General features: G+C 39.5%; 2 protein-coding genes across 2 annotated transcripts in view; both read left to right on the top strand.

Moving 5' to 3' along the window:
• Positions 1–65: 65 nt before the first annotated feature.
• On the top strand, positions 66–2,171 carry LOC135935658 (uncharacterized). Its single transcript, XM_065478144.1, has 4 exons — positions 66–191; positions 283–518; positions 1,572–1,898; positions 2,015–2,171. The coding sequence occupies exons 1-4, from the start codon at positions 125–127 to the stop codon at positions 2,093–2,095; spliced, it is 711 nt and encodes a 236-aa protein (XP_065334216.1). The 5' UTR covers positions 66–124; the 3' UTR covers positions 2,096–2,171.
• A 1,588-nt stretch (positions 2,172–3,759) lies between these two features.
• ClpX (Caseinolytic protease chaperone subunit) overlaps positions 3,760–15,656 on the top strand; it is a 92,274-nt gene continuing 80,377 nt past the window's right edge. Inside the window, exon 1 of the mRNA XM_065477320.1 lies at positions 3,760–3,764. The gene's annotated coding sequence lies outside the window, so the exon portion shown is untranslated. The remainder of the gene's footprint in view (positions 3,765–15,656) is intronic.

Below are 15,656 nucleotides of genomic sequence, written 5' to 3'. Positions count from 1 at the left end.
TCACGCGCTAACAGCTTAGCTGGAATAAATCAGTCAGCAGGTGCATTATCCGATTGAGAATAAATAATAAACGTGCAAGATTTCAATTTCGTTTGGATGTAACACTGTCGTCCCCATCACCGCCATGGGAAGGTGGCTTTGCGTTTTGACTCTCGCTTTCCTGCCCTTCGGGTTAGCCCAGATTGAGAATGGTGAGGTTTTCTGAGGAATTCGTAACAAATCTCTGTTGGCATTCTGTTATTAGAAAGTAATTTGAAACGATTACTGAGCGTTTTATCACAGTTGAACGTTCACCGCGGTGGGTGCCTTCCAGTGACCCGTACCAAGAGCGCGTCGTCAGCATGCTGCCAGGCTCTGATTTCCTCTACCCTGCGCCCCCTGCTTCGCCCTTTGACTTTGCACCACCCCTGATGCCTGCCCAGTATTATCAGCCGCCGCCGCAACCTCCTCCGCAACAACCTGCTCCAATAATCATTCCGGTCCCTTCCAGCTCCGAAAAGCAAGAGCAAAGCTCAAAGGTAAAAATAAGTGACACTATATGGGCCGCAAATTATTTTATAGATCACATTATTCACAAAGAAGAAATAGTTAGCAAAATTCAAAGACTGTATTCAATAATGAAAGATTTCAATCGATTTCAATGAATTAAATTATACCAAAATTAAAGACATTTTTTACCATTTATTTTTTTCTATTTTTAATACCTATATAGGGTCGGGATATTTAGACTTTTTTGGACCTCTATTTGGTGATTTTTTGCTTAATTCAAGTGATTTTAAGGCCAGCTTCTCAAAGCCAATAACGTGTTTTTTTATTACTTTTCTTTGAGAATATTTTGGCCAGCTTCGTGTAGCAGAGTTCATTCAGTTTACAGGGCAACATTGCAAAGTATTCACTTCACTATACGTAACACTGCAGTCATGCTTATATAATTATTTTTCAAAAAATACTTGTCACTTATATATTTTAATGCTGATTTGAGTCTTCGTGACTTTCTTAATTTAATTGTATATCCACAAAATTTTACTGCATAGTGAGAGGCAGTTACAATTACTTGTAATTGAAGCAATGGCGAAGTTGGCTAATATATCCAGATCTAAAATTTTCGGTGGGCGAAGATAGCCCATTCCGAACCGGCCTGGTTTTGATTACAAGTAATTGAAACAAGGCACTCTATAATGGCCTTTGCTTTGGATGTGTTGAAACGTATTTCTAGCAGCTATCTAACCTATTAAATTAATAATAACAATTCGTCGGTTTTTATATCACCGCCGATCGCAAACCAAGTAAATATTCTGAAATTTTACCTGCAAATTGCAGCTTTGCATTGCTTTTGGAACCTATACGACTTTAATAATTTCAAAAAATACTAAAACGTTGAACAACATGAAATTCCTTGTCTATTAATTTTTATTCATTACAGATATCGCGGTTTATCAACTCAATATATATTTCTTAGAGCTAGCAATAAGTGTGTAATTTAATTTTATTCAGATTTCTACGTCATAAAGAAAATAAACATGCAATAATTACTTGGGACAAGAACTTAACTTTGGATCGAATTATTTTAGGATTTGGATGTGGGTCTGTACACCGGCATGGACATCCCGTGGACGCACATCCCTCCATTCAGCACCACTTATAAAGCAGGCCTCGGAGCGCAAACCCCGCCACCCTTGGTGTCCACCGCGATGGCCTACCCCTCATACAGTGGCATGTCTTATCCCGCCGCACCGCAGCCACAAGCGTACTATCCGCAACCCCCGGCCTACTACCCACCAGCCCTTTTCGGGGGACCGTTCGGCCACTGGCACCCTCGATCTGTGCCTTATCCGTACAATATGAGGCAACAGGGTGGATTTGGAGTCAGGAGGGAGGACGACGATGTCAAGTTGACTGTAAATCCATACTTCCTTAATTACTTCCACTGATTTTATTTACGGATCTTAATTAACAATAATTATTGGTATGAAATAAAATTCCTACTGATAATTAAATGAACACATTGTTGTAGATGCACGTTCCGAAAGATGGAGCGCCTGGAGGCATTTTAGTTATGGAAATGAAAGCCAACGTGTATCGTCCAGTGTACTAAAAATGCTGCGGATGATCTGTCGCTTGCCTCAAAGTAAAAAATAAAACAGGCTTGTCTGCGAAAATATTACAAATGACTTGTGCGATTGTTTCCTCCACCCCGCAGCGATTCCCAGTTTGAAAATTGCATTTATGTGTGCTTGCGACTCCGATCGAGAGCCGAGAGGAAAAAAGCCTTTCAGCAAACACACATTGAATAAAATGCATTAGTTTTCAATGCAGAGACGGCGATGATGAATCAAAAGAAAAATTAAATGCAGATGAGTGCGCGGAAAATTTGCATGTTATTAAAAAAACCTTTCCCGTAGCACTCACGTCGTCCATATTCAACTTTTCCTCACACACTCGTATTTCCCAGCTCGCGCCGCCAATCAAGGTGAGAAAAATAGGGACGAGGACATTCATGTGTGCGCGCTGCAAAAGCGAGACGCGCGGCACCATGTGTGACCTTTTTGACCATTTGAAGCCGGCCGACCGGCAGCTACATGCATCGCACTAATTGCTCGTGCATTTTAAGCGAAAGGCTTCGTGTAAAAGTTCGGTAGCTGTCGCTGCGTAAAGTGGCCAAGGCGCGACAAAAAGAGATTTGTGTGTGACGAGATTTTGCAAAAAGGTTCACCACATTTGCATGCAAACATTTGCATTTCTGCGTTTCTCTGTTGAATATCAGCCTCTACAATCAAAATGTTCATATTCCACTGACCACACAAAAAAATGGTTGAAATTCTGGTTATTAATTTTACTCACTCAAATCAAAATATTAATTGTTCAATCTCCAACTAATTTCTTTAATTAATCTTTTAACCATTTCCAATCATTTTGGTCACATCCCAAAGAGAGAATTTGGAATTTTTTAGGTAATTCAAAGTTTTTCTTAAAACATATTTTATTTTTAATCTCATGCGACGCGAAAAGCAAAAAAATCAAGAGCCTAGTAAGATCGTTCATGCCTACCAATAAAAACGTTATAGAGGGGGATATGGATGATAATATTTTGGATAATCGACGTTTAAACAGCCAAGCGAGTGCTCGAAGATTGAAGCGACTGAGAGGGATGGTGCGTTATTATGTGTGTTGCGGGATGAAAGAGGGGTGGCTGCTGGGACATTGTCATCGGCGGTAGCAAGATGAAGAAGTACAGTTTCATCGATCGCACAGCCTTCCCACTTCTCTTGCGCTCATCTTAATACAATCAAAACAATAATAGGACGCTCAGCAGCCACAGCAAATTAGTCGACTCTACCAGCGGAGGCGGCGCTCCAGCTGCGGAACAAAGAATTAATCACGAATTAGGTGGAATTAAGAGCGAGATTCGGCCGCTTTAATTAAGTTGACGCCAGCACCAAGTGCTACGCAGACATCAAATACTTTGTGTCAGCAGCCAGTTAACCAACGAGAGTTGCATCACAACTCATGACGGTGAATATGCTATTGTAAATGAAAAAGGCCTTGTTTTTGATAATCTGAATTGCGTCTCTACTTTTAAACATGGAAGAAGTAGGTCAAAGGTCAAGGTCACTAAAATTGAATTTTTAAATGGAAATCAAATTTGAGAATGAGTGATTCTTGTCTATTCTTGCAAGGATCAATACAATAAATACATTAAATAATTATGAAGTATGTCGATATTTTTTTAGTTTTGATATTGTCATCTTGTTAACCGAAAAAAGGTTGGAAAAGTCAAAATCTGGAATGGTGTCTTAATTTTAATTAAAAAATGGCTAAAAACTGCAAAATATGTACTTTTTCAGGTTATCTTACTTAGGATAACTCTCCGCGGCAGGACAATCTTTGTGAATAATTTTTGTTAAACCGTTCAATTTTACTCGAAAATTAAATTTAATATATCAGGTCAAGCATGCATGATCGTGATTTTTATTTTTGTGAGGTTAAATAATTAATATGTTTAAAAATAATGTGAAGCTTCTATCGGTGTTGACAATTAAACACTATCCTCTAAATTAAGTGTTTGATTTGAGATGGGATATGCTTTTGTATAATGTAATATTTAAGGGCGAGATTAAGCTTTGTCTCTGCTAATCCATCAACAAAATCAATGAACGCGTAAGTGTACTCTATACGTCCTACATTGGAGAGAAAAATAAAAATTCGCGGATATATTATCAGACACGTTTCACCGGCAACGAGGAGGGCTCTTTGTGAGAGAAAAATGCAAACAAAAAATCGAAGCATCCGTCGATTTTCGCATCGCCGCGTGACTGATTTCCACCGTCAATAATAATTCAGCACTCGGCCGTGCTCGCTCTCGGGATTTTTATTTCGCAATATTAATCAGCCTTTGAAAGAACGCAGGTAGGAGTAGCACAAGAGGGGGTAAAAGGGGGTGCAAATTAAAAGTGAGCTGGCCGAGCGGGTGTAAGTTACTGGGGCCGTGCGACTGTGACTCGCTGGATACGGTTACTATGGCTATTGTTCGTCCAGTGAATTTTTTCCAACCATCGCGCTGGCACCGGCTTCTCGATTTCTGTTTAATTATCTGGCCGTGTAATACAAGCTGTCGAGTGAGAGAGCTGCTCTCGCTGGTGGACAGCGAGCTGCCTGCCGGGTTGCTTGCTGCCTGTGTTTCCAGGGATAAAAAGTCAGTCAGCTCACGCAAGGCTTTAAAAGAGTGATCAAAAGCAGAGAGAGAGAGAGAGAGAGAGAGAGAGAGAGAGAGAGAGAGAGAGAGAGAGAGAGAGAGAGAGAGAGAGAGAGAGAGAGAGGCTCTCTCAGTATCAGCACAGATTACATGCCAGGGAGGGAGTGTGCCGGACTTGGTATTAAAAAGCAATGTTGAGGCTGGTAGATTTTGCGGGTGGCGGTGCATATATGACCATTATTGGGCGTGCGAAATCTATGTGCTGGCCTCCCCTGCCTGAACAACCCCCTCGAACCTCTGCAGGCTCAAATGCGTAGGAAGAAAAATGCGAGAAATGCAAATTCCAACATCGGCCACCCTCCGTCGTTTTGTTCCAAATTGCGTTGCGCAAAAACGACAGGTATTTTTATAGCTAACTTACTGCCTAAAATTTAGTCCTGTTTGAATCAAATCTCCACTGAACTTAGGATTTTACATCATCATTCAAGAACAAATTGCTGTTGTAGAGAAGAGACTATAGAAATATTTAAATAGTCTTGAAATGAAACTCAGTTCCGTAGAAAATTGTTAAACAGGTGGTTCAGCACTTAAGAACTAAATTTAAAATGTTTGCTACGAACGTTTGATAACAATTCATTTATAATTATACAGTTATTGCTAAAAATCATACCTCTGATTCTCTCACTGCAAGTGCAAGCAATAAATGGGCTTAACAATGCGAGCCAGCAGCGTGCGGGTTGGGTGTAAAAATTTCCAAAGAAGCGGTCGGTCAATTTTCCACGTCTGCAATGCGGGAGGGAAATTTTGTCTCTTAAAGCCGTCGGCCGGTGCTAAATGTATATGTAGCTTTTTCAATACCACTTTTCAGTCGCGAAATAAAAAAGCAATTTGCATGTGAGTGTGCTTGAAGCGTTAAGTCACACGCAACGACAAACAGACTGGGTACCCGCGTTAATGGAAACCCTTAAGAGCTTTTTTCATTACTTCTCACTGCGTCCAGTGCGAGTGCAGAGAGAGCAAGAGCGAGAGAGAAAGAGAGAGAGAGAGAGAGAGAGAGAGAGAGAGAGAGAGAGAGAGAGAGAGAGACTGGTGGTCGCAGAGAGGCTCTGTTGACGACGACAGCCACGCGATGATGAAAACCCCCTGCACAAAGGCATAATGGCCATATTTGCCTTATTCCCTGCAAATAGCACGACTCACAATCACCTCTCCGCTTTTCCGCTAAAACGCGCTGGTTGACCAAAAAGGTGAGCGCATATACTATGGCTTAAAAGACGTCGCAAATCGCAATGCCCTCGTCGTTTCCACTGGTTCAAATTAAAGCATGGAATCTTAATTTTGCAGGTTAATTTGAAATAATATGTAGTTTAATTTTAAACCTTTAAGTCAGATTAGTTTTAATTAATTCATTAGATTATCGTGTGTTTTCCATTTTTTTTTTTAATTATTCGTGCTCGTTTTGTAATCTCTGATACATCTGTCCTAAAATCAAAACATATAATGATATCATTCTTGAAAATATTTGATGTGATATATACAGTCAAATTTTTTTTGTTGAGCTCATTTGCATTGGACAGTACAAACATTTGACAGTTTTATAAAATTTGTGTGCCTTATGATGATGTTTTACTTTGAAAATTTTCAGTTCAGTCGCTTGCGTCAGACATTCACCCAGCACGTGTCGCTAAACTAGACCAAATGCACAGCAGTGATGACAAATGGCGCGCGCTCGCTTCTGACACCCGCAGACATATAGGAGACTCATGTTTCAAGTTCTCAGCTGTAATTCTCACCCCATTTAGTCGACCGCTTTTGATATGTGAAGAGCGAAACTAGCAATTATTACGATTACTCCGCAGGCTCTTGGGGCGGCGCGACCCTGGCTGTTGACCTGCACATCTGTCCGACGCTAGCTCAAGTTTCTCTATATTCGTGGAGGGCTAGAATGCAAATCAGTGCACCGAGCAAGCAATAGAATTGGTTTCATCACATTTCTTCAATTTCAATACTGCCATATTGAAAATAATATGAATACGAGATCTTTTTTATGATATCTTTATAGGATTTTTTTAAAATATTAAAACAACGCGTGCATGGTTAAATAAATCAAATGAAATTATTTGATTGCTCCCGCAGTGATGTGATTTCCTTTTCTGTCAATATCTTCTCGCAACAGTAAAAGAAACATCTGCTCTTCTCTTCTTGACGTATACGAAAATGAATACCTGACTTAATCCTAGTTTATCCCTCTCTCACAGTACTTTCACGCTTCTTACTTTTTTAGAGTTGACTCGCATTTTTAGCATTGTGGGAGAATAAATTACACATTAAAACCGGGCGAACGAGCCTAAATAATGAGCTCAAGGAAGGGAAAATATCCTTGAATTGAATAAACAATGCGAATGCTCAATGTCAGATTCGCCTGATACCGCGATGGAAACTGTGCCGCAAAGCATTCTTTCCGCGCGGGTGGCATAGATCTGCTAATTTTATGTATCTCCCACACCAAAGCTGTTTACTTTGTAGTACTTAAAGCAATAATGTTACAATCATGGATAAACGGACATTTTTGGTACTAACACAAACCTTCACAAATAGAATGTAAGTAAAAATGTTCCCGGCGCAAACTAAAATTTATGATAACAAAAATTTAAGTCGTGTGCTCTTATAGAAATTCGTTTTTGAGATTTATAACAATATTTCAAATACGTTCAAATTCAAAGGTATTATAAGAAAAGGGCTCAATTACATATTTGTTTGGCAATGCTAACAATGTATTAATTGATTTGTAATGATATGATCGAAGATAGAGTTGATAGCAAAGTGGAAGCCAGAAAAAGTCACAACGTTACTGAAGATTAATTTGCTATAGTAAAATAAATAAATAAACAGGAAAAATCAAATGAAGCTACTATAAATGAATGTTTACGTTAAGAAAGAAAATTTTTGAAAATGGAGCTTCTCTGTGTGTGACTTTGAATTGAATAGAAAAATTATTTCCCACGTTCTCAGACAGCAGTTGCTTCAGCCCTCATCCAATAAACCTGCCAATAAACAAAATCATGTCAAAGAATTAAATTCAGATGAATCTGAATCTCTGGCCGTTGAAAACGATTGACTGTACTCATTGCTAATTATTACAGCCCAAGAAAAAATGTTTTTAAAATTGACAAGTTATATCGATCTCAAATAAAATGTCAGGGATTATAATGTGTTCGCCGTGGGGCCTTTTTGGGTACAAGAAGACGAATTTTCACCGTCGCTTTGTTCATAGCGTACGTATTCAATAATCCGGCTGGTGTTCGTGTGAAGCGTATAAAAACAGACAATTGGTCTGATCGCACCCGACAATGGAGTCAGGCTGGCGAGCTATAATTGGCGGAGTCGAGAAGAGCGGAATAGTGGCTGTAAAAAATTTATGATGGACCAACAACAATCCGCAGCTATAAATGGTTAAATTTCATGTGAATGGCAATGATGGCAACGGAGTCGGGCGATTGAACGAGTAAAAATGAAAAAAAAAAACGGAAAGGTGGGAGCAGAACGCAAAAGCAGCTGGAAAATTATTAAATCTGATACGTGCATACGGTCAAAAATCAATAATCTGCTGCAGAGCGATTTTTTGGTTGAGAGTGCGTCAAGCGCACTTTATTTACCTAGGCTCTGGTTTATCATCATTTACATTTCATTTTGTCGAGCAACCCCTCTAAAAGTTGCACACATGCGCCATGAAAAGGTTAACGTACGGATTGCATGGGAATAAGCTCTGATTATTGGTGCTCACCACCGCAATATTTCATCTAGTGATGAATTTTATTCCAAATTACTTAGTAAAAGCTGCATGCCAATCAACTCGTGTTTTCGTCTCACGATGTACAGAAGTATTTTCTGGGTGATAGTCATTAAATTCCGTAACGCAGTGAGGTGCAAACGACAAAAAATAAATATTGCATTTTTTAGGGTGCTACAAGGGGGGTTGGCACCCTCAGACTACTACGGCTATTTAGGGAAACTTGAGACTAGTCTAGCGGTGTGCAGTTTTTGAAAATCTGACAATTAGAAGCTGAGATTTGGGCGTGTAAACATACATATTTCTTAAACCCAAAAATAAAAAAATTGTGTAGTATTTTAAGTATATATATATTAAGGCAAAACGCTTAAATCTAACCTAATTTTTTGCTCTCTTCAAGATGGCAATATTAAAATTAAAAAATGTTGATATATTTAAATATATTAAATATTAAACCACACAAAATTCAAAATTACAAACACGCATGTTTGAAATGAAATATCAAATTGAATTTTTTAACAAAAATTATTCACAAAGGTTGTCCTGGAAAGATATTCTTAAGAGTGGATGAAATTCATTCTTCATTAATCTCTTAATCGCTTGCACGAAAATCCCTTTTGAAGCCATTCATGATTCTCTGTTCGGATTTGATGTATATTCCATCCGCAGCACCAAAAGTTCTTTGTTTTAAGGAAGAACGCCGGCTATTGTCTTAGTTCTAATCCATTTCGCAGCGGTATAGTTTTGCATCAAATCAGCAGAATCCACTCCTCTCACCAATCTCTCCTCGATTATAAACAAAGAGAGCGACCAGAAAAAATGTAAACAAAGAGTGCACAGCGTGTACTCTCAGTGGCTCATCGCGACTTTTTAAAGCGTGCGACACAGCAAAAATAACACAAACAGCACAAGTCCCACGCGCGAGTGCGGGTGCAAACACAAGTGAGGGTTAGGTTGCGGGAGAGGGAGGTGCGAGAAGTGCAAATTCATCAGAAAGAGGATTATTATGTTTTAAATAGAGATTTCTGATTAAAATTTTAATTTAAAAAAAAAATAAATTTTGATTATTTTGGTGTCGATTGAATGGAGCAATTTTTATTCAAAAAGCGTGGAGATCGTTGATGAATTTAAAATGTGCTCTTGTTTTAACAGTAAATATATTTTATGAATTATTGTAAATTACCTACCTAAAACGTTCCGTGAGTGATTCTTAGGATCTTGTTTAAATATTATTGAATAAATTGCCAGAATATAGAGTGGACATCTCCACTTGGGGTCGCTGCGAAAACAGGTTGTTTTTAGCAAGCGAAAGAACTGCTGCACATCACAACGCACACGGGAGAGAGAGTAAGAAGGGCGGAGGAAAATGATGGTGGTGTTTGCGAAAGAGAGAATATAGTCAGTCAGTCAGGCAGGCAGCCGACGACAATTCAGCGAAAACAATAAAAATGGAAATGTACGAGGCGCGCGCGGCGCGGACGAAACATTTTTCGCTCACTCTTTGTTCTCTCTCTCTCTCTCTCTCTCTCTCTCTCTCTCTCTCTCTCTCTCTCTCTCTCTCTCTCTCTCTCTCTCTCCTCTCGGCGGTGCCAACACTTAACAATACAGCCAGCCTGCTTCTCAATTAGTCCTAATGTATGGGTGCAGCAGAAAAGGGGTGAAAGCATTAAAAACTTACCACCGCCACCGGCGCCGCCAGCACCGCCGGCGAGCGAGCGCTGCTGCCACCGGTGTTCTCGCGCCAACCATGCGCCAGGTTTATGCATAAAAAATTATACTACTTGTGCCCGGGAAAACAAATTCCGCCTCGTCCGCGCAATTTTATTACGCTCGCTGCGTAATTCCGAAGCGCCTTTTTATTGTCTACGCCGGCCTTTTTGCACACTCGCGTTATGCTATACACACACAGCTAACTCTGATGAAGGGTGATTCTGCTTTTCAAGGGTTGCTGTAAAACAGGACAGGAATATGAATTTGAATTTTGAACAGGATTTGGCCTGCGTCAAGCTTTTCTTCTGGGTCATATTATGAGATATCCTTTTTGGGTGACTCAAATTTTTTAAAGCTAAGGTATTTTGAAATCATTGACAAATGAATACTGAAGGCCCTTACAAATTGAAAATTTGGCATGCTCAAAATTAAAGGCAGCGTCTTTTACAGACTCAATTTGAAATTGATTTTGTTCAGTCAATTCCAGCCATTCTTCCGTGTTCCCCTGAGCCTCATGCCGACTTCGGGGATTTGCAAAATAGATTTAAACAGATCCACTTTAGGGCTCAAGCCACATGGCGGAAAGACACACGCGCTTTCTACTCCCTCTATCACGCCGGAATGCTTTCAGATGCGATGATTCTCTTTTCTCGCGCGCCCCGCTGCTCTGGCTTTGCTTCGCTCCCGCCGCCAGCTGTCTGGTTGACTGCCCAAATTGCGTGGGTGTTTGATTTGTTGGCACCGCGTAAACAGACTGTAGGGAAATTTCAACTTAGTCCGCCAACCAGCAGAAATTGCAACATGTGTGTGACACGAATAGCAAATTATTGCAGATATTAGTGCGAATAATTTTCAATCTGTACTCTCAAATCTATAAATGTATTAAACTGGAAAAATATCAAGAAATTTATTTATTTTTCTTTTAAAGCACACAGTCTTCAGTGTATGAAAAAGCAGAAATACTAAAATTTAATACTTTACAGAAATTCAAGAAATAATAGTAAAAAACTAGACCGCTCCAAGATTATTGTTTATTTTTTTAAAGCTGTGCAAAACCTACATGCAAAATTTGGAAGCAACATCTTCAAATTGTTTTTTTAGCGTTCAGCAGTCGCGCACTTTCCACATGGGGCGAAAAATGAAAGACCGACTGAAGCACGTTAATTAAGAAGAACTAACCGTATTTGCTCAGCGCGACGACTCGTCGACTCAGCGAGGCAGAAACCTGTCAAACATTTCGGCTTGTAATTGCGCTGGAGTCGCGTAAATTCAAAACAAAACGCGTTTGCACGCTCAAAGCAAGGAATCTATGGGTGGAGAGAACAATGTTTGCTGAGAGCCGAAAATCCTCGTCAAACAGGCTGGGAAAGTTGCTGCTGTGGCAAAAATTGCGCGCAGAGCAAAAGTGAGAGCTGACTGCTGACAAACAAGTGGTGTAAATTCCCTCTTATTTACACACTCGTCTTTCGTTGCTCGCTCTGGATTTCATTGGCGAGGGTATTTTGCGAAAGACACAGAATGACAGAAAAATAAATTGGTCGTTCAGCGTCGCGGCAACACAGAGATGTGCAGGTGGGTCTCAGGGAGGTGGGGTTTCGGCCCTCGAAGCGCTCACGCCAACTTGCTCAAAGAGACCGCATAACACACGCATCGAAACCCTTCCGCGCGCGTGTGTGTCTTTGGGCGCTTTTTTATTATTTGCTCTCCATCATCGCTGCTGCTGCTGCTGTTTTGTTTTGTTTGCCGACGGAGCAGTGCAGCTCGACTCCCTCCTAGCTGCTTGCGGGCGCAAAAGTGTCCCCGTAGCACGCACATCTTTTTACCCTCTGCTGTTCTTTCTGCCTCCCTTCAACGAAAGTACACAGTAACGACTTGCATTTTAATTAGTCTTTCATTACGTTTTGTATTTTTGTAATCAGCAAATTGAATTAGCGAGTAGGAGTTTTCTACATTTTAAATATTTATGGTTTTCTTCACAATCAGAAAACATATCCATTGGCAAACAATTACTGGTAAACAAGTTGACTATGACCCTGTCATGAAGGACAAGAGTGGATTAAGCCCATTATGTCGAGATCAAACACCACTTCACCATTCTAATGGAAATCAACTGTACTTTTACCTATTTCCACCGAAATATTCTTCTCTTTCCAAGTTTATTGAAAAATCTGCAATTAAATCTTTTTCGAATTAAAATTCATCTACAAACTGAAATTTTGGAAATTTTCCCATTATCATAGAACCGAAAATTTAATAGTTATTGTTGTTTATTCTCATACTTGTGAAAGGTAAACTGGTTGTGCTTATCCATAACAAAATTTAAATGCTATACGGGCTATACAAAGCTAGCGGAAAACGAAAAATCAGACCATAATATATATGGAACTGAGATCACGATGTAGACGAGAGTTAAACTTTTTAATTAAAAAAAAATACCTTAACATGTATTTTTGCCAGGGTATGCTTTTCAGCTTTCGTAAGCGGTAGGAAATAATTGATATTTTAATGATTTTAAATGTTGATCATACAACCGAGCGTTTACGAGAACATGTCAGGGTGTAGAGTTAATCCCCTAACATTTCCTAGATAGTATCTAGTTGAAATTAAATTATAGAAATTGCGTCAAACTAGAACAAAAGTATTTGTTTCTAAATAACTAAAATTTTAAGAAAAAAAATTCTATTTTAGATGTTCATCATACATGGAATCACTTTCATTAAGGGACAAAACACAAATCAAACATTTTGATCTCAAAGTAAGTGATCTAAAACGTGCAGCCCTACTGAATACATATTTAATATCACATGTATTGAAAAATACCAAATAACAAAAATGTGAACCAGCAAAGCCACTATTACAAAGTGACGATTAGTCATCATGTCACAATTAACGCAATTTTATTTGAACACCCCGCGAGTCACTCAAGAAAAGTTCAGCCCCTGCGTATGTACTTTGGTACCCCGCAGCGTGCGTACTCTATTTTGGAATAAATCTGGCGCGGTGCGGGAGCGACAGATGAATAATTGAAATACGCGATGATTTGCAGCAGTTACACGGCGATGATGTTGTAGGCATTAAATCTGGCAAGCACTCTTTATCGTTTCTCCACCCCCGCCCTTATCCCGGCTCTCTCTCTCTCTCTCTCTCTCTCTCTCTCTCTCTCTCTCTCTCTCTCTCTCTCTCTCTCTCTCTCTCTCTCTCGCGGCTGCTGCTGGGTGATGTGCCGCCGAGCAGGCATCATGACAATGAGAGAAGAGAGAATATTGTCAGGCCCGGATCAATACAAAACCCCCTTTATAAGCCTCGTCCTCTCATATTTTTATATACACCATCATTCTCTGCTCTCTTTCGTTTGTTATGCGCCACGCTTTTTTTGTACCTACACATCATCTGCCGCGCTCGCCCGCTGATATTATGTACTCTCTCGCTCGGCAGCGGCGGCGGCACTCGTGCACAATGGGGCCCACGCGTCTTTCTCCTGAAATGCACACGCGCGTATTTTTCTGCTTCTTCGCCAGCTATTGTCGTTCACGGCTTCTTCTCCGTTTCGTTTTCTTCTGGCGCCCTCACCATACTTGTTGTCCAACCTACAATTCGCGACGATCACAAAAGAAAGCAGACTCGCTGAATTAAAGCGCGAGAGTACATATTTCATGTGTGCACATGTGTGAACCGGTAATGACTCCAATCACTTCGACGTGCAGTTCACTCGAAAGGAGAGAGACAGTGCAAAAATGTTTTATTTGAATTTGAGAGAATTAACAACAACTTTTGAAATGCTCAAATTGAATTGGTAGATTTATTGGAAGAGAAAAATAATTTCTGTTTAGGGCGTTTAGTGGAAGTTTCATTTACAACTCAAAAGCTGATGAATTTGTGTTTCTTATAAAAAAAACTATATATGTTGATTTTTAATATTTTTACGGAAAATTAAAAATTGTGAATGATTTTGCATTGTATGATTAAAATATGCCACGTAGACGTTGATTCAAAGATTTATCTATGCTACATCATGTGTGCAACAAGCGAAATGAGATCTTTAAACTAAGTTGTTCTAACGAAGAAACTAAACAAGGCAGAAATTAGCTCACAGATAATATGTAGAGAATTAGAGCAAAAAATTGCTCAACTTTGTGCTGATTTGATTAAACGCCCGCTATGAGACGACAGATATTAATGTTTATTTTTCTTGTATGAAAATAATTACAGTCAATAAATATCATTAACTAAAGTAACATTAACAAAAGCAAAACATGACAAGCAAGAACTGCATAAACGCGCGAAACAAAAACGAGTCGACGTAAATATGATGTGCTGTAAAATTTTTGTTCGAAACTTTTGTATTTACAAATCAAGTATATAGTGGAACCCATGACATGCGTACCTGTTCTCGTAGCAAACTGATTTCCATTTTTGGTCAACCATTGCGGGCTTCTCATAAAATTACAGCTGGCTTTGAATAGGTGTATTATAGTTTATAGACTAAGTTAACGAAAAATCTTGCTGCAAGATCATTTTAACAATACAATTTGTGTCAGCCAGTTCGTAAGTGAGTCAGGACTTCGTGTATTTCGAGAGGCGGAGCGCGTTTTTCAAAAACCATGACTTAATAGCTGATTCTAATTTGATTAAATCTTTTAAATTTCAATATAACCAAATAATTTGCATACCATAGCAGGCAATAAGAGCTACTGCCAGTTCAAAAAGTTTTAGTAAATAATTCTTTTACTCAACATAAAACATACACACACTTGCTCTTGCAAAACGTAGCAGAGCTTTTGGAAATTTCTAACTGACGCTGTGAAACAAACTGCAGCGGGGCATTTTGCCAATACAATTTGTTCGCATTTTTGTGCCGTGTGCGCGAGTGACAAGATAATTCGCCGGCACTGCCGATGGTAATCGGGTTTCGAAAGCTGCGCGCCGATGCAATTACAGACCATTCAGATTGTAATTGCATGAATGATACTGCCCACCGTGCTCGTGTACTGTTCAGTTTGAAATTCGCCAATCAATCTAGCGGGCAATATTGAATTCGATGCCGCTGCACCCGACACGCCGGGCTGCTGACTAACAACGCCGACGACCTCGCTTGGCCGATGCATCTCGTTTGATCCCATTCAGCCTAGATTGCGATTGACATCAACTCTGATCCGACTAAATTTTTTCTTATCATTTTTTTTTAATTATGTGCGATTGGTAAATTGTTTATTAAGAGAGATCGAAATCTATTCATTTGTTTGTTTGTCATGATTTTTCATCATGTAAATTATCGCCCTTAAAATACGCGGTCTAAAAGTTTGTTTTGTTTATTTTTGACAGAAAATTTTACTTTATTAGTCTGGGGAATTCAGGTTGATCATTTTCAAACAATCAACTTTCCGTTCGGGATAACTGACCAAAATAGTCGGGGTTTTAATCGGGTCTAGCCAGAATAATCATTCAAAGAGTGGAAAATATGCT

Source organism: Cloeon dipterum, chromosome 2 (assembly GCF_949628265.1).
Source record: "Cloeon dipterum chromosome 2, ieCloDipt1.1, whole genome shotgun sequence".
NCBI classification, from domain to species: Eukaryota; Metazoa; Arthropoda; class Insecta; order Ephemeroptera; family Baetidae; genus Cloeon; species Cloeon dipterum.
Note: the sequence above shows the minus strand (reverse complement) of the source record. Positions and strands in the feature narration are given on the sequence as shown.

What these genes read in the sequence shown, in the direction of transcription:
- LOC135935658 (XM_065478144.1), top strand. Translation starts at nt 125, where the DNA reads ATGGGAAGGTGGCTTTGCGTTTTGACTCTCGCTTTCCTGCCCTTCGGG. An exon ending in GTTAGCCCAGATTGAGAATG is followed by an intron (nt 192 to 282) that starts GTGAGGTTTTCT and finishes GTTTTATCACAG; the next exon opens with TTGAACGTTCACCGCGGTGG. An exon ending in AGCAAGAGCAAAGCTCAAAG is followed by an intron (nt 519 to 1,571) that starts GTAAAAATAAGT and finishes GAATTATTTTAG; the next exon opens with GATTTGGATGTGGGTCTGTA.